Source organism: Monoraphidium neglectum (assembly GCF_000611645.1).
Source record: "Monoraphidium neglectum strain SAG 48.87 unplaced genomic scaffold scaffold00507, whole genome shotgun sequence".
Classification (NCBI taxonomy): domain Eukaryota; kingdom Viridiplantae; phylum Chlorophyta; class Chlorophyceae; order Sphaeropleales; family Selenastraceae; genus Monoraphidium; species Monoraphidium neglectum.
The window spans coordinates 4639-25438 of NW_014013121.1; the positions used below are offsets into that span (position 1 = coordinate 4639).

General features: G+C 62.1%; 4 protein-coding genes across 4 annotated transcripts; 2 read left to right on the forward strand and 2 right to left on the reverse strand.

Annotated features, from left to right (window-relative positions):
- Positions 1-237: 237 nt before the first annotated feature.
- MNEG_3860 (hypothetical protein) lies at positions 238-1171 on the reverse strand (the record flags this gene model as incomplete). The annotated part of the gene is made up of 3 exons (XM_014047661.1): positions 238-250; positions 534-748; positions 878-1171. 3 exons carry the CDS (start codon positions 1169-1171, stop codon positions 238-240), a joined length of 522 nt encoding a protein of 173 aa, XP_013903115.1.
- Positions 1172-2906: 1735 nt separating this feature from the next.
- On the reverse strand, positions 2907-8231 carry MNEG_3861 (Sushi, von Willebrand factor type A, EGF andpentraxin domain-containing protein 1 Flags: Precursor; the record flags this gene model as incomplete). The annotated part of the gene is made up of 10 exons (XM_014047662.1): positions 2907-3513; positions 3723-3921; positions 4144-4485; positions 4726-4845; positions 5002-5098; positions 5443-5606; positions 5892-6300; positions 6540-7001; positions 7443-7573; positions 8096-8231. 10 exons carry the CDS (start codon positions 8229-8231, stop codon positions 2907-2909), a joined length of 2667 nt encoding a protein of 888 aa, XP_013903116.1.
- A 1690-nt stretch (positions 8232-9921) lies between these two features.
- MNEG_3862 (hypothetical protein) lies at positions 9922-13797 on the forward strand (the record flags this gene model as incomplete). Its single annotated transcript, XM_014047663.1, has 8 exons — positions 9922-9967; positions 10098-10297; positions 10448-10494; positions 10766-10812; positions 11045-11096; positions 11290-11391; positions 11720-11825; positions 13417-13797. The coding sequence occupies 8 exons, from the start codon at positions 9922-9924 to the stop codon at positions 13795-13797; spliced, it is 981 nt and encodes a 326-aa protein (XP_013903117.1).
- Positions 13798-18518: 4721 nt separating this feature from the next.
- On the forward strand, positions 18519-20564 carry MNEG_3863 (hypothetical protein; the record flags this gene model as incomplete). The annotated part of the gene is made up of 3 exons (XM_014047664.1): positions 18519-19466; positions 19692-19798; positions 20099-20564. The coding sequence occupies 3 exons, from the start codon at positions 18519-18521 to the stop codon at positions 20562-20564; spliced, it is 1521 nt and encodes a 506-aa protein (XP_013903118.1).
- Between the last annotated feature and the right edge of the window lie 236 nt (positions 20565-20800).

The following is a 20800-nucleotide window of genomic DNA, read 5'->3' on the forward strand; positions in this document are numbered from 1 at the left end:
GCGCCGCGAGTGTTGGAAGGCGGAGAAAGACCGCACGGGCGGCATCTTTGCAGGGCGAAAACAGCACCAGCTCGATGGACTGCAGCGCGCTTTTTCTCATGACTGGCTCATCGCAACAAGCCAGTTGCACCAAAGCAGCGGGCGCAGCTGGGACTGCCAAGAACGCACTCGCTGCGCTGCCTCGCGCCGCCAGGTCGCGCGACAGCAGGTGCACCAGCAGGATGCTCGTGCTTCCAGCTACAGCTCGGAACTGCGGCGACGAAAGGATCTCGGCCGTAGCACGTGCAAGCCCTGACAAGTCGGCCGATGAGAGCTGTGGCGCTGCCACAGCAGATGACGTGACACAGCCCAGGAACACCTCGACGCCGCCAATCGATGCGGGGTCCAGTCTCCTGTGGTGTTTCAAGAGGCTCGCGGCTCGCGTAATTGCCGCAGTCGCAGCCGCACAGCGCGCTGGGACATGGCCGGCGCGGGGATGGACCCCTTCGGTCAGCAGGTGGGTCCAGATGCGCCCCAGCGTCCCGAGGGCGTACGCCGCCGCCTTGTCATTGCGCAGCCGGGCCGCCAGCGACAGCAGGACGCCGACCAGGTCGCCTGGGGCGGCCAGGACCTCCTCCACCGCCGCGCTCGCGTCTGGCTGGCAGACCAGGTTGAGGTTGCACAGGGCGTACCAAACCACGTCGGGGTCGTCCGCCCACCTGATCACGTGCCGTGCAAGGCTCGCAGCGAGGCCGGGAACCACCTTGACCTGGCATTTGCAGGATCAGGCGGGGCAAAGTGAACGACGGGCCCGCGGGCTGCGCGCACATCAGGGGCACACAGCATGACAGCCGTGCAGCGCAAGCTGGCATTTATGCTCGAACCGCTGCATGCGCACCTGCTGCTGCCGCACGAACTTGCCATCGCTGCTTGACATCACGAGCAGCAGCGTCCGCAGCACCAGGTCGACGCGCGCGCGGTTGTCGGACGCCGCCTGCTCAGCCACCGCGTTTGAAAGCTCCAGCATCAGATCCTCAGGCAGCAGCGCCTGTGGCGCGCCGTTGGAAGCATGCAGCAGCACCTCGAGCGCCTGCTCCGCCCGCACGTTGGCGATGCGGCCGCGGTGCGTCGCCAGCGACAACACGGCGCGCAGTGCGCGGCACAGGCGCTCAGAGCCCAGATCTTGCGACATAGAAAGGGAGCTTGCGCAGGCCTAGCCTTTGCAGATGACGCGTTCGTTGATGGGCCGGGTGCACACGCAGGCTACACTACGGTACGACCGTAACATGCATGAATATCGCAATCGGCAGTGTTTTGTTATGATAGACTCCCACGCAAGACGCCTGTGAGGCACAAACGCCCTCTTGGGGTCATCATCTCTGCAGTTGCACAGGTTGAGGTGCCCAAGGTGACTGGACGCCCTGCAGGTGACATTGGGGGCGTGCATATGAGCATACCTTCGATGCCAACGCCCATCCTGGGCCAAAATATATGTGAGTATCACCAAATCAGTTCATATGCAGACTGCTGTTCAAGGGTTTGCAGATCAGAGCATGCGAACACAGGTCCCAACGTCAACCAACACAAGGGGGCCGTCCTGGGTGTGCGGCGGCGCGTGAGCACACCTTCTCTCAGCACTAGCCCCATACAGAGTCATGGTACAAATGCCGGGACCGACACTCTGTACGGCGGCAGGGCCATGGTCACGGAGTAGCTCTTGGGCACGCAAGGAGCCGCTTGCATTGGAATGGGCAGGATGGCTCAGTCGCCGAACACAGACCATACAGCCCATGAGGAAACGGTTGATACATGCCTTGCGCCCTTGGCTGCTGTTCCACAGCAGAGCGGATAAGCATGCATGGCTTACAGCAGGGCGATCCAGCCTGTTACATACAGCACGTCCCGGTGGTGTGGCAGTTGCAATACAGGTATACTGTTGACTTCGCACGCGCTCGCCCCCAGCGTTGCTCAGTCATCCGGCCGATCCTGGTCGCTGGCCGCCAGCACAGCGCACTGGCTTGTTGGGATCAGAATTGACAAGAAGTGTCTCGTGACCTGCACGGCTACTCACTCTGAGATACACATACACTGTTGCGACGCAGCGGCTGTCGAGGGACGTTGTCGTGCAGCCACTGGGCAGGCAGTGACGGCATGCTGGGGCATGGCACGTGCTTCGGCGGGCCCAGCTTGCGCCAAGATGACCACCATATATATCATCGCTGCAGAGTCCAGCAGATTTATTCTGCAACATTTGATCTCCGTTTTACATGGGAGTTTGATGTGTGTTTTGGCTGCATAGCCTGCACCACTGCAGCGCTCGTGCACCCGTTGCATTGTGTTTCAGGATCAGCACTTCCAAAGCGCTGCTGGCGCGCCGGGAGAAAGTGTGTAAGGGCCTGGCGCAGGGGAAACCACGGTTTTTGGGAGGGCATCAATGAATGCATCGCACCTTGAGCAAGGGAGGCCGTAGGCTCTGCGGTGTAATTCTGAATGTGGGTCAAACTTGCATGGCCAAACACCCGTTGACTGCCTGGCCCACACATAATAACAAATACTGCCGGCAGGGTGGCATTGAGATGACAACACACGAGCAACAAACTAAAGAAGCTGCACGGGCAGCTGTGTCGCGAATGCATCGCTTGACACAGGCAAGGCCCGCCACTGGGGCCGGCGCCGGACGTTGGCAATCGCCCAAGAAGCCCTGCAGTGCCGAGCGTTCAGCAAGCAAGGTCGGACCAGAACTGTACACACACAATAAACTCGCGCAAAAGAGCAACCTCCTACTGAACTGAACATGGACTGCGTTGCGTTATGTTGGCTGACAAGGAGATGTGACCCGGGCTGCCTGTCGGTTGGGGCTCCTGCAAACATGCGGTCAGGGCCTGGCAGGTCGACCTCCTGGGCCTTGGGACGTCCGTCGCTGCAGATCATCCGCCGTTGAGCATGACGCGCACCGAGCAGTCCCCGTTGCCGTTGCTGCCAATGCCCATCGTGGTCCAGCCCGACTTGCAGGGCGTGCACTGGTGGCTGCCGATGACGCTGCTGTAGGTCCCCAGGGGGCACACGTTGCAGCTGGTACTGCCGGACCCGTCTGCGTACTGCCCGGCGGGGCAGAGCAGGCACTGCGTGGCCCCCTCGGAGTAGCTGTATGACCCAGGAGGGCAGACCGCGCACGTGATCGCGCTACCGGCGGCAGACTTGGTGGAGTACGTGCCGGGCTGGCAGCGGGCGCAGCTCCAGGCGCCGGGGGTGGACGTGAAGGCGCCGGCCGGGCAGGACATGCAGCGCGCGGCGCCGGTCGAGGGCGAGAAGAAGCCGATAGGGCAGGGGCGGCAGGCCTTGGAGGCGGACTTGTCGGCAAAGGTGCCCTTGGGGCAGGGCGAGCAGGAGCGGCTTCCGCCATCCTTTGAGTAGGTGCCGGCCGGGCAGGCGCGGCAGCTGCTCATGCCAATGCGGTCCGAGTAGTAGCCGGCGCCACAACCGCTGCAGCTGCCGCTGCCGGGGCGCGGCGCGGCCTTGCCGGCGGGGCAGCGCCTGTTGGTTGCGGGGGATGGGGCGGGCCGGGGCGATGAGCGTGTGGGGAGTCAACGGTGTGGCGGAGGGCCTCTGGCGATGCTTTCTATCACAGAAACCATGCATTACGTCAGGATGTGGTGCTACGTTGCAGCTAGGATCAGCCGCACTCCTTGACTGCTGATTGGGCAGAGCTCAAACCACTTGTCAATGCCGTTGGCGCAACTCACACGCAGGAGGTGGCGGTGACAGAGCCGCAGTTGGGGTTGTACGTGCCCACGGGGCAGACCTTGCAGGCGTTGCGGCCGCGTGAGTCGCCATAAGTGCCGATGGGACACAGCTCGCACTTGCGTTGCCCATAGGACTTTTGGTAGCTTCCCCTGGGGCACTCTGTGCAGGACGCCGATTTGGTTTGGCTGGTGTAGGTGCCTGGGTGGGTCGGAAGGGACAGGCAGTGATTGCGTTCAGGTTGGGGTTGCACTTTGTGCTGAAACATGAAGACCTAGAAACAGCTGCAAGTCTGTGGGTATAACAGCGACCGTGAGGATTGCATCGACGCAAGAGAAGCTGCAATCAATGCAGCATCAAAGTCCACTGAATCTCAGCACTTCAACACTTGTCACCTCCCACTGCAGGGAGTAATCGCCTCACCTGGTTCGCAGACCGCGCACTTGCCGGCCGCCTCCCCCGAGCTCGTGCCGGCAGGGCATTCTTGGCACAGCTCAGACACCGCGCTGTCACGGAAGTACCCCGGGGCGCAGGGGTTGCACGAGTTGGAGCCGGCGGCCGAGACCTCGTAGCCGTCGCCGCAGGAGATGCACTCCGTGGCGCCGGGCGCGGACGCAAACGTGTTTGGCGCGCAGGTCCTGCAGGTGTAGCTGCCGTCCATGTCCTGGAAGGTCCCGATGGGGCAGTTGACGCAGCCCTCCTGGCTCTTGGCACCGAGGATGGGGCCGAAGGTGCCGGCCGGGCAGTTTTGCGGTGCGCTCGACTCTGCAGAGGGGCATTGCAACGCACAGCGGCAGGTTGACGCACAGTCTCAACTGTGTGCTGCACATCTGATAGGTGCAGGCAAGGGTCAACCTGGCAAGTAGAAACAGGAAAATACAAAACACAATCCCAACTACAAACCAAGCAGACTGCTGCATTGCCGTCGTGCTGCTTTCGAGGGGCCGGCTAGGCACAAATGGGTAAAATTTGCATGTGGCGTGCAAGATACAAGCAGAGACACACCTCCGTCATTGCTGCAGAACGTGCCGACGCCGCAGGGTACACAGAAGTGTGAAAGCAGCGAGTTGGGGTCCTCCCCCGGGTCTGAGTGGCCGTCTCCATTCAGCATTTCCTTGTTTGTGCCTGGGAGGTTGGGTCGAGCGGCTTCAAACCTCAAACAGTGTACGGATGTGACAAACATGCTTGTAAGGGAGAACACTGGCAGCTTGCCGTACAAGACGACAAACCCATAGGGCAAAGGACATGCAAGTGGTTCAGATTTTGATGCGCAGTGCTCACCTGCTGGGCAGGGGTCGAAATTGACACCCTTCACATTGGAATTCTGCCCTTGGCCGTTGTCGCCGCCGCCCAAGTAGCTCCAACCGCTTTCAGGCAGCTGCATGGGGGGAAATGGAGCAGTGCAGCTTGAGGCTCAAACCTCTAATCTGGTGTTAAAGTGGGGTCCTTCAGTCCCACCACATTGTGACCCTTAACCCGGGGGGATGGGGGGGAGGGGTCCTGCCCCCCCACACAGATGGGGGGCTCCAGGGGGCGGCCTTAGCCCATCCTGGCCCTGCCAGGACAAGGCGAGACCCCTGAGCCATTTAAAGACAGCATTATGATAGTGAGGATTCAGCTATCACGCTCCAACATGCAGCCTGCTTTGAGCACATCCTGCCAGTGTTGAGCTGCTTGTGCAGGCTTGACCCGGCCCACGCAAAGACGGGCCAGGGTGCTCACAACGAGCTTGAACTCTGACGGTTGCGAGAAGTCGTCGGGGATGCGTGTGCCAAAGGAGGTTGCGAACATCTTGGTGGTGAGGCCCTCAGAATCGACGACACCGGTGAGGCCGACGCCCCACGCGCCAACACCCTTGCTGGTCAAGGACGAAATCATGTTCGGGGCTGCGGGCAAGAATTGCGCAGATGGGTCCAGAGTGGAGGAGTGATTGATGAGGGGGTTGAGTGGCCGCCAAGCTATGCTGACAACAATTGTTTGCAGGAGGACGATTAAAATATGATTTCTTGTGACAAGGTGATTTTTTCCTGTACAAAGTTAGGCTTGTGCACCACGATAACGGGCAGTCCATTTGCCTCAAGTGTGACCGTGACAATGGAAAGCACCCGTCACACGCGAGGTGCAGCCCAGAGCTCAAACCTTGCTGCCTCATCGGTCGGCCTCACACCCACCGGTGTAGAAGACGTTGATGCTGTTCCCCACAGGGTCCTGCGAGCACTGCCCTCCGCCGCGGCCCAGGTCCCCCACGACATACATGTCCACGCGGCATTCCGCCGAGACGTTGAATGCGATCAGGGTCGAGCCTCCGCCGTTGACGTTGCAGTTCTTGAACATGGGTGAGTACTGCGCCGCGGCGGCCTTCTCGCTCGGGTCGTCCATGGGGCGCACGACTGTGAACCCAACCTCGGGGCTGTACCCCTCGGGGAGCCGCATGCTGTTGCATGTGTAGATAACCTCGTTGGAACTGAAGCCCTCAGAGCAGTAGGGGCGGCCGTAGTAGCAGTCCATGCAACGGACTGCGCCAGCGTAGGGCGCGTAGCCAAACTGGCAGGGCTTGCAGCTGCGCTGTCCGGCCTTGTCCTGGCGTGAGGATGATTGCGGGAAGATGCAGCATTTAAGCAACACAGAAAGATAGATTTGCGCACTTTGCGACAGGGCACCTACGAAGCAGTATCAACCCTGGTGTGTATCCAGGTGTGACAGGCCGTCAACCTTCGCAAGATGACGGCTGCACGACCTCCAATCTGCTCGCTGCCTTCCCCTGGTCTGCACACACACCAATTCCCCGTCCTCTACCACCCGCCCATTGAACTACGAACCTGGTAGTTGTTGACGGGGCACGCAATGCACAGCGACGCGCTGCTTGTTGCGTAGCTGCCCCTGGGGCACTGCTGGCAGCTGTCGCTGCCCGGGTCGTCGGGCGCACGGATTGCTCCGAGGCGGTACAGGTACTGGCCCGCATTGCAGGACATGTAAGAGTTTGGGCCATCAGCCGTGTAGATGTAGCGAATGGGGTCAGGGACGACCAGCCCAGCGCTCTTCTTGACTTTGACGTACCCGCCGGCAGGCGCAATCGCGCAGACGTACTTGCCGGGGTGTCCTGGGACCGGGCGCGGCAGGCGTCCGACGAGCGTGGCGGTGCTGGCATCGACGATGCCGTCGGCGGGGTTGGAGTCCAGGTCGTAGGCGGGGTTGATGTCAAGGAGGGAGCAGTAGTTGTTTGGGGAGCCCTGAAAGGCGGAAAACTCGGGGATGGTTGGGCCGCCTGTCTTCTGGATGGCCTGTGCATTTGGGGGGCATCAGGTGAGGGATCAGGGAACCGCTTGACAGTTGATCAACCGCCAGGACGCAGTGCAGGAATAGCAGCAAGCTCGCAGGAGTAGGGCACTGTATCACCATGTCGCACACCCAAGCTTTGCAAGCACTGCTGATCAAGCGGATACGGGCCTGAGCACATGGCGCAGCAGCTGGGCTGCCCATCCTGTTTAAAGGCCAAACAAGCTCTGCTGCTTCTGACAGTCATAGCCATGACGTCCCGGCCTCTTGTCGCGCCTGCTGCTGCTGCCCCAGCTAGGTTTGCCTCTGACGTCACACTGGCTCTGCCGCTGAACCCCCAAATGCAGAGCTGCTGCGGCTCGGTGCCGTACCTTCACAATGCTGTTTGCCCACCTATTGTGACTGATACCGCACACCCGCGCTCAAGCTGCAAGCAACATACGCACCGTGTACGAAAGCTCCTGTGCCAAGGGCCCCGTGGTCTTCCAAGTGATGACCATCCCGTTGGGTGAGAACGTCACGCTCGGCAGCACCACCTCGCCGACGCCGATGCCCTTCCGAAGGAGTGAGCCGATATCTGGGGGTGAGGTGCGTTGAGTCAGCGAGCTGCACAGAGCAGTGCGCAGAGCTGGAGCAGTGCGTATAGCGTAACACAGGATGTCTCCTGCATGGCACCTCTGCCGCCTGACCACTGCTGGATCGCCTCATCCTGCAAAGCTGGCATCACAGCGCGACGAGCCCCCCTTCACCAGTGTGCTTGTGCATAGCTTGCCCGGCAACTTCCCTCTACCGCTGCCACTCCTGCCGCCACCCATCACAGATTGGCCTTCCTGCTGCTGCTGCTGCTGCTGCTGCTGCTGCTGCTGCTGCTGCTGCTGCTGCTGCTGCTGCTGCTGCTGCTGCTGCTGCTACTGCTGCTGCTGCTGCTGCTGTGGACCCAAAGGCCGTGTTCCAAGCATCTGCTTGAACAGAGGGGCGTGCTCGCTCCTCAAAACGAAGCCGGAGGGTCGCGCCTGCCTGTGCTGCCTTCTCCGCCTTCCCCGCAGGGCGCTCACTGCCGCCGCACAACCTCAACCCATACCACCAGCGCTTTCCGCACCTGCTGCTAGCAGCTTGGAGCCTTTGATCTTCATTGAGTATGACTGGGGGCAGCGTTTGGGGTCAAGGTAGTAGTAGCCCGCCTGCTTGTTGACCGCCTCGGCCACATGGCCGGCAGGGTCACTGGCCATTGGCATGTTTGGGCCCCCGTCCTTTCCGTAGCCAGTGACCAAGAGTGAGATGTAGGAAGATGTAGAGTACTTGGGTTTGATCGACAGCATGCACGAGGTGCTGACGTTGACCGTGAACTGTGGCAGGCAGATCCCGATCTCGTGGTTGGCTCGGTTGCCGTCGGCGCGGCTGAGGCCAGTGAGCACAAACTCGGCGGAGACTGGTGGTGGTTGGTGACAGGTTGCAGGATTTGTGCGACGGTGCGGCGTGGCAGTGCGATGCGAGGTGCAGGGGAAGGGTGGGCGAGAGGCGCATGCATTGCACAAGCAGCAGCGCTGCGCCGTGTGCGCCAGCGCCAGCTGTTGACCGGCTCCTCGTTTCAACGAGCCGCATGTTTTGCTTCTGATGTTTATTGGCTGCATAAATTGGCTGCTCTGTCATCGATGTGCTGCCGCCCGGCCAACCCGCGGGCGATCACGCCCGCGAAAGCCCCGCAGAAGCCATCCCTGCGATTAAGCTCCTATGAGACAACTAATAATCCCTTAATCACCTGGAATGCACTGCCCTGCCACTATCGACACCCCAGAAGCCAGCACCACCACTGCCAGTAGAGCTATTGGGAGCCCTCCAGGGCCCCTGCAGCCCCGATTCCCGTCTCCGGGCATATCTGAGGAGTTTGATTAGCTATTAAACCTCCTCTGCCGCCCGTGACTGCGACTATTTGCCCGCGGAGCGGGGGTTTTCAAATCGAAACCACCGTTGGTTGCTGCCAGGAAACGCGGATATGTCACATAACACGAGAACAGACGTCTTATTTGCCTTGTATAAGGGCCCTCCGCTGCGATGGGCAAGAAGTGCAGCTTCTCCTTGGGTTCGCGCTGTTGCTGCTGACACTTGACGTACATCTGAAAGCAGAGCCGCTGCGGCCATGCGTGCACCCATGTAATTCTGGAAGCACTGCTGCATTTTCCACAACAAGTGAACGGCGATGCATACTGTGGCTCTTTTGGCACCAGGTACACTCACCACCACCCGCAGGTCAATGTTGTTGGAGTTTATGCCGGTCGATGATAATCATGGGTGGCTCCAAACAGAGTCCAAAGAAGAAATTGTTGCTGGGACATGCGCATGGACAGGTCATGTCCAGCCGCGAGTCCAGGGTTTTGGGACACGCACATCGCAAATCATGAGTGTGGACTACGCTTGATACCATGTGCGCAGGTTGTTGAACATGATCCCCCCCCCGGACATGCAAGTCCGCCAACACGCCGCGAAGTTTTCCCGGTTGCTGCCACTGCCCAGCAGCTTCCATGCACCATCCATGCATGTCAAGAGGACGCAGGCACGTGCCAGCATTTTCACTTCTGAGCATTGCTGCAAAAGCATTGCTGTGTAAATGTAATAGCCGATCTCCATCGCAGCATGCATGCAGTGAAGAGGATACAATTACTGCGTCAGCTGAAGGGTTGTTGGGGCAAGACAGGCTCAGGCACCTGTGGTCGGCATCACCAACTGCAGTTACAGCACTCCCCCCGGACACAGCCTGGGCGCAGCCACGCTACCCCCTGAAATTGCTACGGTACTCACGATGTGAAGGATTGCCGCTGTCCAGCATATGCAACTCGGAGCTTACACGTGGATCCCCGCATACCTCATTGCTTGCTGCACAAAGAGTGCTGCCGACGTTCATTGGAACGGAGATCGCTTGCAGCAGCCATGGGGCTCTTCAAGGAAAAGTACTACCCGCCGCCGAAAGAACTCGGTAAGCGCCGAATCATTTAGGCGGACGGGCCGCGGGCGATAACACATGAACTGAACAGTTTGCAGCAGCGTCAAGCTTTGGGCGCTTGCCTCAGGCGCTGCCGCATATTCATTGCATGAATTACACACAGGGGAGCCCGTTGCACCCGAATCCATCACCACGTTCGGCACATCGTCGCGCGCCATGTCGACGCCGGGCCCTGCGGGCGTCCAGGGGACACAAGGGCCGCAGCGCTCGGCCAAATCAGCGCCCGCCGACATAGAGATGGGACAGGTTGCTGTGGGGGACACTCTTGATGATGATCAGCTGGCATCTCTGCGCAACCTGCGAGTGAGCGGGCGCGGGCGCGGGCGTGAGCTGTCGGGTACAGGTCGAGCGGGCGTGGTGTGACGTGCATTTTGGCATCCAAGGGTCCGTGGTTGGCCGGGCTGGCCTTGCCGTGCCCCGACATCTATGTCGTTCCGCTTTGTATGCATGCAGAGGCTGTGCAAGTTGATGGACACCGGCATCACAGTGCCCATCGTAGGGTGAGTGATGGGGCTGACATCACAACGATGGGGCGTGCATAGCAGGGCAAGTGGATCGGGACAGCTATGGCAGCAGCAAAAGATTAACAAGTGGTTTCAATTGGTTCAGCTCGCAGTCCATTCGCACATGTGCTGCCATGATGCACCTCTTGCCTCCCCCCCCCTGCCCGGCACCCTCCGGTCCAAACCCGCACTGCCCACACCGCGTCATGCCATGTCCTCACTGACACCCCCTGGCTTTCGCTGGACTCGCACTTTGTCTGCTGCGCAGCTACAAGTTTGGCGCAGATGCGATCATCGGCATGATCCCCTACGTAGGTCAGAATCAATGGTTAAGATGTGTTGCAGCCATGCGTGGCTCCTGTACAACTTACCTGAGTATCGGGCTTTGGCGCGGAAGCGCATTGGCAGCATCATTCGCCATGGGCGTGGCATCAGGGCCTTGCTGGTCAGGCGGCCACTGATAGTCAAGCGACTTGGCTCTCGCAAGTGGCGCTCGCTCCCCTGGCAACGGGCGGCTGATGCTCGCGCTGTGCCTTCTTGCGCACAGGTGACGCGTGGGGTGCTATGGTGGGCCTCTACATCGTCAGCAGAGCCATCCAGTGAGCACAGGGCGGGTATGCCCCTTAAAAAAGGCCAATGCTGGTTTCTGTGTCAAAGCTGCACTGCTGATAACCCCGCTGCTGGCGCTGAGCACCTGGGCCGGCCGAACCCCGACCTTTTGGGCATCTTCCATCCTAGAGCGTCCACTGACAGCAACCTAGCAACTCCAAACTTCACACATTGTTTGTACAGGTACCAGCTCCCCAAGAGGCTGGTGGCTCACATGGCCGTGAACCAGGCAGTGGACGCGTGCGTTGGGGTCGTGCCCTTCCTGGGAGACCTCTTCGACTTCGGGTGCGCTTCAGGCTGAGGCGCCACGATCATGCAGCGTCGTCTTACAAAGCTGTGCTGGGGTTTGGGTTGGGGACGGGAGAGTGGGGGGAGGGGGGCGGCCGCGGGGGCGCAACTCCGGATTGAAATGGCATTTTGGAACTTGCGGAAGCAGGGACGGCACCTGTGGGACGTGGATGTGGGACGCGGCTGTGTATGACTGGCTCTCTGCTCATGCCCGAAAATTGTGTGTACGATGCATCCTGGCCTCATGGTTGTTTGGCCCCTCCTGCCGCGGCGTAGCTCACCCAAACCGCACCTTCCTGCATTGCGTGAACCGCTCTCACTGCAGTTACAAGGCCAACTTTCGCAACATGCAGCTGATCGAGGACCACCTCAAACAGCCCGCGAAGGCCAAGAGGGCCGACACCTGCTTTCTCTTTGGCATATTTTTCCTGGTGAGAGGCTCGTTGTACCGGCATCGGTGATCAGGCCAATGCCACAAGGGGGTGCCTCAAACAGGGGTGCCACATGCAGGAGTGCCATCAGGGCTGCTATATGTGACGGTTCATGCATTCGTGCGTGTTTGTGTATGTGTTTGCGCACACGTGTGTGTCCGTGCGTGCATGCACGCGCGCGCGCGCACGTGTGTGTGTGTGTGTGAATGTGTGTCTCTACAGCGCCCAACGGCAGGGCGCACACGATGCACTCACTCTGCTCTTTCACCCGCAGCAGGTGCTGGTTGCGCATTGCAAATGCGGCATGTTGTTGGCTTCATGCTGAAATGCACCTGCTTGTCCCTGCCTCTCCCCCTGACCCCACCTGCACGTGCGGCCCAAGGTGGTCGTGGTACCCTTCTTACTGGTGGCGTGCATCATAGGGGGCATAGTTGTTGCTATCCTAGCTGCCGTCGGCAAGCTCTGATTGGACAGAATGGATGCTTACTTGGACTTTCACAGCTGGTGGCAGGGTATGAAGCTGCTGTCAACAAGGGCGCGCACACGCCAGGCTCACCTGCCGCCATCTATTGCACTCCAGCCCTTGACGCTCTGGGTTGGACCTCGTTGGATGCAAGTGCCTATATTTGATGCCGCTTGCATTGTCGTGCACATTACTCATGCCCAAGCGGTGGCTTTCAAACGGTGCATCCGCATGCTGCATGGTGCATGCCTCGTCCCACCAGGCATGGCGCCCAGGTGTACTTGCAGATGCTGCACTATGATTCCCATCAAGACACCGTTTTGGACGCAATTTTTGGGGCAGAGTTCTGCTGCCCTCCCAGGCCGCGCGCCCTTTTGACACCACAACCTCTGCACAGTTTGTCGTGGGTCACCTTTCGTGGCTCCTGCGACGTTGACCCACCGTCCATGGCTCCGCGCCTGCAAGACACATGCCGCCGGCAATCCGTTAGCTGCAACCTCCCAACCTACCCGAGCTTCGGCTGAAGTAAGCCCACCAAAGCTGCCTCTATCTTTTGGGCGGCGGACTAGCAGCATACAAGCACTGACCTGACACCAAAGGAGTCATCTTGGTTGCCAGTCAACCAGTCAATGCATTCCAGGGTGTCACCCGCTGCTTCTCTCAATACCTGCCGGTGCTTGTCTCCAGTGACTGTGGTGCAAATGGGGTTTCTGTCGTCCTCGATTCAGCATGAGCATGCTCACCAAGTGCCGCTGACGGCGCTCACAACAGACCCCTGTGCAGTTGCTGACAGCCTGCAAAGCCATCCCACGAAAATCTAGCAATTAAGAATACATGGCTGTAGTTGCATGCCTATCCGTATCCGGCACGGTTTCTCACGCGCTCCACTTGATCTACAGACAATTCAGATCAACATCCTCGATAAAGTGATCTTTAGTGATGTACAGCTTTAAGTTGAGAGACGCGCCCGTTCCATAGCTTATTTGTTTTCACATACCGCTCGCCGCCATGCAGTCCGTGCTGCGTCGGCACAGCAGCGGGTGCCCTGCAGCCTGCAGGGCTCCGAGGTGCGTCAAGGTGTACTCAAACAGCAGGAGTGATCAACCTCAAAGCATTCGCGGCGTGCAGCGGGGACCCGTGCAGCCGGCAGAGGTGGTGGACTCGGCAAGCACCAGGCAGCCGACGGACCCCGAGCAGGAGACGGAGGACTTCATTTTGCTGCAAAGCGCCATCAGCAAGACCTACCGACAGAAGCTGCTTGAATTCCGCCGCACCGTGACGCCCGCCACGCTCGCCAGCATGCGCGCCGGCCTGCCGCCCGAGCACTTGCCGCAGCTTGAAATGATTCTGCGGGAGGCGGCGGAGCTCGGCGAAGATGATGAGTTTGAGCCCTTTGGATCTGCCGCCGGCCCTGACGCGGGCGCCTCGCCGCTGGAGCTGTCGGATGAGGAGCAGCTCGCTATGGACATGCTGCGTGACGCCTCACTGCCGTCAGACTTTTTGAGGTAGGTGTTTACATAACTTCATGCTGGCCATGACCGAGCTTTAGTTGTGACTAGGTTGGCGTTTAGCACAGCGTCCTTCGTGCTGCTGCATCGTTTTCATTGTCAGCAGGTGGGTTTGCCTGTGCAATGCTTTGCTTATCAACAGGGTGAGAGGTGGCCCAGCTGCAAGGACGCCAGCTATGCCCTCGCTGCTCTGAGCGAGTCTGTCTGATTAATATGTCCAATCCCCCCTGCACACGCACGCTATGAAAGTTGCTTTACAGTCACACACCCTCGTGTGCATCCCCGCTACACCCCCACGTGATCGGGCAGCTACTTTTCCCAAATGGTCTCTGAAGGCGCGGATGAGGACGAGTTGCAGCAGCTGCTAGCGCAGATTCCTGGGGAGCTGCTAGCGGAGCTGCAGGTGGGGCTCGAGATGAGGGGCGTGCGAGGGGATTGTGCGATGCAGCATGTGCAAGGAGGGATCTTGCTAGTCTGGCGTCCCTGGCTTGACTGTCTGTGCGCACGCCGCGGTCAGCCCTGCGTTTGCGGACATGCCCGACTGCGTCAAGGCAGGCAAGGTGTTTATGACTATTGTGGTGGTTGGTGGCAAGCACGTTTCGGCGTTCTTGATACGATCACCCGGTTTTGCACTTGTGCTCTTCAGCTCCTTATCGGCGCATAACCTCACCGCGATCTCCAGGATCTGTTTTGGGAGTTGAAGGACTTTGAAGCCTCTGATGACCTGGATACAGATGCGGTGGCACAGCGGGTGCGCAGGGGCGCAGCTTGAAGCGGATGTCGCACTGTCCCCTCATTCGCGGGGTTGTGCACGTCTTGTTGTTGCATGATAAGACTTATGTGGCCATGTATGTGGAGCACGCTTGCAATGATAATCATCAAACTCCCCCTTCTGCTACGTTGATCTCCATTTTTACTGCAGTACGTGGCATTGTCTGAGCGGATATCAGCGCTGTCAGAGGAGGTCGACCAGCGGTCGGAGGAGCAGCAGCGACAGGCAGGGGGCGAGCAGCAGGAGGTGCAGCAGGTGGTGCAGCAGGTGGTGCAGCAGCAGCAGCAGCAGCAGCAGCAGCGGCAGCAGCAGCAGCGGCGGCGCGTGTACGGCCCTGCTCCACCAGATCTGAGCAGCAGTGGGGCCCCCGTGAGCGGCACACGCAACGGCAACAGTAGCAGCAGGGGAGGCACAAACGGCGCTACTGACGCGGCCAGCAACAGGCCCGGGCTTGTTGCGACTCCGGCGTGGCAGCAAGCAAGGCAGCAGCAGCGGCGGTCAATGGCCACATCGGCCCTTTAGGGCGGTTTGCGTTTTGTAGCGCACAGCTTGTTTGCAAATTGTACAATCACACCCCTCGCGCATGACATTCTATGTGCGCATGTTTTGTCCCCTGAAGAGACCCTGATATGCGGCTGCAATGTCGCATCGGGCCCCGTTGCCGCTGTAGTGCCCGTACGTATCCATGTCCCCCCTTGTGTAGGCAGGGCACGTGCCTTGGCCACTTGTGAGTAACATAGATTCCAGCTCCTTTTATTGTAGTCTTTATAGTCTGGGGTACGACATGAAATAACGACTGTCAAACCAGCCAGTCAGCTTGAGTTGCAGGGACTCGCAGCAGTGCCAAGCCCAGCAGGTGCGAAATCGGCGCCCATGATATGATGATAACCAGTGCATGCGCATGTTTCCGCACATTCTTGTTCGTGCTAGATAGCAATCACGGAAGTAAGAAACTCATCATGGAGGCTCTAGAGGCCCGGCTCAGCGAGCTTCCCGCCAAGGCGAGGGCGACTCGGTTGTCGAGAGTGCAGATCATCGCTTTGCACTCGTGTGCGGTCGGATCGCTTGCATCAAATTGTAGAGGGGATCCATGCATGTCTATACGGTGTCTGCTGGGCCCCTTGGTGGCGCCTCCATGTCCCCGCCAGCGCACCCAGCTGCCGCGCCTGCTGCGCATGCTGCCTCGTATGTGGCCGCCCTGGGCTAGGTCTGTAATGGGCTACAGCCCGCCCAGCAACGCCCCTTTGCGCTCTTTGATTTTTGAACCCAATCATGCGATTGTACCCACCTGCGCATGCATCAGGACAGCATCCGCGCTACCGCGCATGCGCTGCCACATCTGCCCCATTACGGCTCCCATTTCCATTTCATGCGGTTGCATGCAGGTGCTGGTCCAGGTTGCAGGAACCCTGGGCATCAACAAGCGCGCCGCCAGGGAAGATCTCAGGCGCAAGATCCTACAGCAGGCATCCGGTTCTGACAAGGGCCGGCGGCAGGTGGGGGCACGTGCCGCGGCCTTATGCATGGTGCTGTAGGGCAGTCAATCGCAAGCATGGTTGTGGGCATGCAGCACATGCTGCTGCATGCCATCGCCGAGCAGCGAGCTTACTTTGAGCGAGGGGCCCTCGCTGCTTGCGTGTGCGCGCAGCTTCGCATGCGCCCTTACATGTGACATGTACCAGCCGCATGGGTTGTTGGAGCTTTTGCGCCTTTCCTGCCACTCCCTCGTGCTGCCAACTACTGCCATCAAGCTTGGCGCCCCTTCATCTTACATTACAATACGTCCTACCCAGGCCGTGCTAAGCCTCATCGAGGCTACCCTGGCCCTGCATAGTCACGACCAGGCCACTCCAGACCCTTCCGGCGCCACGAGCAATGGCCAGCAGGCGGACACTGCCACCGCCACCGACAACCCCTCAGCATCGCGCGGGGCCCGCACTGCCGCACTGGCCTCTGAAATTCCCATCTCCACGGCAGCCGCCGCTCAGCTCGGCCCCACCACCTGCAGTGGCAACTTGGCGCCGCAAGTGCGCCCGAGGACGAGGGGCCAGCTGGCGGCCGAGGCGGCGCTGGTGGGCCCAGCTTCGCGGCAGGCGTCGCTGCAGGCCAAGCAGGAGCAGCAGGAGGAAGATGATCACCGACAAGAGAAGCACTATCTTCAGCGGCAGTGCGACGAGAAGTTGAATGAAAGCACCGCAACCACCCTCAGCCAACCCAGGGGCCCGTCCACGCCGCCGCTGGGTCTGCTTCCTCCGCCGCTGAAGCCCGCCCGCACGCCTGCCGTTGAACAGGCGCCTCAGTGTCCGCCGCACCGCTACGTCACGCATGCGCCGCTATACCCACTGCAGCCCCTGTGGCAACAGCTGGCGCCCCTTTCCCCAGTGGCGATTGCGCCGGCGCCGCCGTGCTACACCGTCGTGCATGTGCTGCTGACGCAGGAACAGCAGGCGGCGGCCAACCGCGCCCGCGCCGGGGCGGACGCCACCGCACGGAGGAGGCGGGCAGCGGAGGCCACGCGCGCCAGGGCTGGTGCTGCAGAGGAGGGCAGGCGGGCGGCAGAGGCAGAGGCGGCGGCAGTGCTGCTTTCGGCGCGGCCCGAGGTGGGGTCCTGCCTTCTCTCAGAGGCGACGCAGCTGACGTCAAACCTGGCGTTTCCCAGGCCAGCGGGTTGTCTCGCGGCGCCCTCTTTCACCACAGCTCCTGCGGCATCCCAGCAGGCGGTTGGGCTGTCACAGGCGCCTCCATCTGCTGCGGCAAAGAGGCGGGCGGCGGCTGCTGCGGCGGCTGAGCAGCCCATGCGGGGCTCGGCGACTGTCAACCCCAAGCCGGCCCCGTCATCCGCAAAGTCCACGGCAGCAGCTCAGGCGGCTGCGACACCCGCGACAACAGTCCCCAAAAAGCGCAAGGCCCCCGCCGCCACCCCCAGCGGCGGCAGCAGCGGCGCGCTCGAGGCACCGAGCAGTGACACCCCCAGCGGGGTCGCACGCGCCGCCACTGAGCCGGCGCGAAAGAAGCGGCGGAAGGAGCCGGGCCCCCCTGCCACGTCACGGCACAAGGCAAAGAAGGAGCTGCTGCAGGCGCAGCGGCAGCTCTCCACGACGCCGGCGGGGCCTCAAGGGTCCACCAGAGCTGTGCAGCACACCCCGAAGCCATCCACCACAGGGCGGCAGAGGACGCCGGACCGCTCGAGCAGCGGCGCGCTCCTCACGCCGCCGCCTCCCCCCACGCCCGCGCCAATGTCCTCTTCCGGAAGGGCGCCCCGCGCGCTCGCGAGGGCAGCGCCGCGCGGCCGGGGTTGCGGCGGAAGAGGCGGTGCGGTCCTGGGCGCCAACAGCGGCAGGGGTGGCAGGAAAGGCAGCAGCAGGGGCGGCGGCAGCGTTAACGGCACCGGCAGCGGCAGCGGTAGTGGGGTGCCCCGCGTTTTGAGCCGCAGCGCCCACGACGACTTTGCTATGATTGCTGCAACTGCGGGCGTGGCAGCGGCGGCCGCCGTTGCTGCCAGCGCAGCTGCTGCCGCAGAGATGCCGGCACCAGACGATGCACCTCTGTGCAATGGCACCCCAAGCAGCGGCGGCGACCCCATCGACAGAGACACCAGCTGCGCCAGCCAACGTGCAGTCGAGGCTCCCCCAGAAACCAGCGGCTGTGGCGTCACTGCTGCAAGTGGCGGGGCGGGCGCAGGCAGGGCCGCGCCAGACGCGGTCGCGGCCTCACGTGAGCCGCACGCCGGGGACGGCGCCGCGCAGCAGGGCGCTCCGACCAAGCGGGCGAGGACGGGCAAGGCAGGTGGCCTGGACGCTGAGAGAGGTCCAGACCAGCGATGCCAGCCGGCTGTCCAGGGCGCCCAGGCCGAGCCGAACGCCGATGCGGCCGCGTCACCCGGGGCACGCCCGCCCGGCGACGCGCCCCTTCCCTCGTCCCCGCCCGCCGCGCCGCTGCACCTCCTGCCGATGCCCAGCCGCGAGCTGAGCGGCGCTTTCCTGTTCCAGTCCCCAACGCCGGTCAAGAACGGTGGCGGCGCGGGCAGCCCAGCCATCGCCTTTGGCTTTGCAGCCGTGGCCCCGCCCGGCCTGCCGCTGTCGCCGGGGGAGCAGCTGCTGCAGTTTGCGGCGGCGCAGCAGCAGCCGCAGCAGGTGTTGCTGGCTGACGGGCCGCAGTCGCTGTGCCTGGAGGCGTACCGCCAGTACCTGCAGCAGAGCGCGGCCCAGCAGGCGGCCCAGCAGGGACAGCGGGCGCAGCAGGGGCGCACCAACCAAGGTGGTCGGGGGCGAGGAAGGGGCCGGCGCTCGGCAGGCAAGCAGCAGCAGCAGCAGCAGCAGCAGCAGCAGCAGCAGCAGCAGCAGCAGCAGCAGCAGCAGCAGCAGGAGTCCCTGCAGACTGTTCAACCGCAGCAGTTTGGGCTGCCATCAGCGCGGCCCCCACCAAGCGCGCCGCGAGGCGAGGCTGCGGCCCCCGCAGCTGCCCCCTCTAAAGCGCCGGGCATAGCCGGCTACGCGCCCAGCGACAGCCGCGTGGGCCTTGAGCTGCGCAGCGTCGCTGCTGACGCCGCGGTCGCCAGGGTGGACGCGTCTGTGCTGGCAGAGCTGCGCCGCTGCCAGCCCGCGGCAAGGGCGCCCCGGCCACAGCCCCAGGAGTCAGACCTGGGGGCCGGCGCGCGCCTGCGCTGCCCCTGCGGCGGCGCCGCCACTGACGCCGGCTCGCCGCTGGTGCGCTGCACGTGCTGCGGCGTGCTGCAGCATCTTGCTTGCGTCGCGGCCGGCCGAGTGGGCGGCGGCGGCGGTGGGGACGCAGGCGCAGCGGCGGGGCTCCTGACGGCGGCTACGAGTGATGTTCGGGGAGGGACCGGCTCTGAGGCGCCCATGTATCATGTCGTGGACCTGGGCACGGTCGCTCGCGAGGTGTGTGGAGATGAATGGTATTTCCCTTGTTTGTGCCAATGTCCCTGCCAGCGGGGAGATGTATTGCTGTTGCCTTGAGAAGTCAGGCTGCTGCTGAGTCCAATCTCAATCACTTACTTTTCTGCTGTGTATGCTGGATTGAATCACGTGCCTATCACAGCCCATGCAGTGGGGTGCCCTATTTCACCAGCATCATCATTCCGGCCCTCTCACTGAGAATCGCAGGGGACTGCGGCCGACCAGGACCCCCGCGCCTCCGTGCAGGCGGTTGAGGGCGCTGGGGCGCGGGACTCGGACGAGTTTGCGGGCCACCACGCGTGCGAGGCGTGCAGGTGGGGCTGGGTGTTGCAAGTTCGTTGAGGGCGGCAGAAGGCCACCAACTGTGTGATTGAAAGTCTGCCTGAAGGGTCGGGGGGCTGGGACTGGTTGCCTCCGCAGGCTCCTGCTGAGCGAGTTGGCCCTAAACCCTGCATATGGTTGCAGGAAATTGCACTTGGAGCACAGCATGGTTGAGCATTTGCGTGACCCTCTGTGTGCTCATGGATCAACCGGGTGCCATGGATCACCCAGCCGCCAGGGTCCTCACGCTTGCGTCCCTCCCCGCCCTCTCCCACTTAACACACCCTGCCCAGGGCCGAGCTGTCCGACCCCTTTTGGGCGCTCCTGCCGCCGCTCCTCCTGCCGCCCCGCATTCTGCGGCCCTGGCAGCGCCCAGCGGCTGCGGGCGCTGCGCCGGCGGCCGGCCCTGAGGTGGTGGCCGGGCTGCAGGCTGTGGGGGAGTCCTTTGAGCTGCCAGCCCACCCCACCATAGTCACCCGCCTCTCATCTTCTCCGCCGCCCGCGGCCGCAGCGCCCGACGGCCGCGGCGGGGCGTCGCCCGCCGCGGGCGGCGGCGCCGGCGGGGCCGTCGGGGCTGGGGCGGGGCTGTGGCCGCGCTACGATGTGCTGGTGGGGTGCCTGCGGCTGGGCGGTGACACGCCCTCGTGCCGGCTGAGGTGGCCCGCGCACACCCTGCTCAAGGCGAGCCCTGGGCTCAGGGGCGTGGGAGGCATGGGAGAGGGCGAGGGCGGTAAGGGACGACAGCAAGCTCGCATGTAGTGTAGCAACGCCCTGTTGGGGTGCGGCGATGCAGCCGCGCTCCCCGCGGCCGGCTGGACATCAAGTAACCTCTGGAGGCCGTTTTTGCGTGTCGGCGTCACAGGCGTCTCGAACCCCATCTATCAGCACGGTCCATGTCACCCGCACCCTCGCACCCCAACCAGCAGCTGCGCCTCCTTCTACAGCTGCACCTCTGAGTACAAACCTCTCGACCTGCGCGGGTAATGACAGCCGCC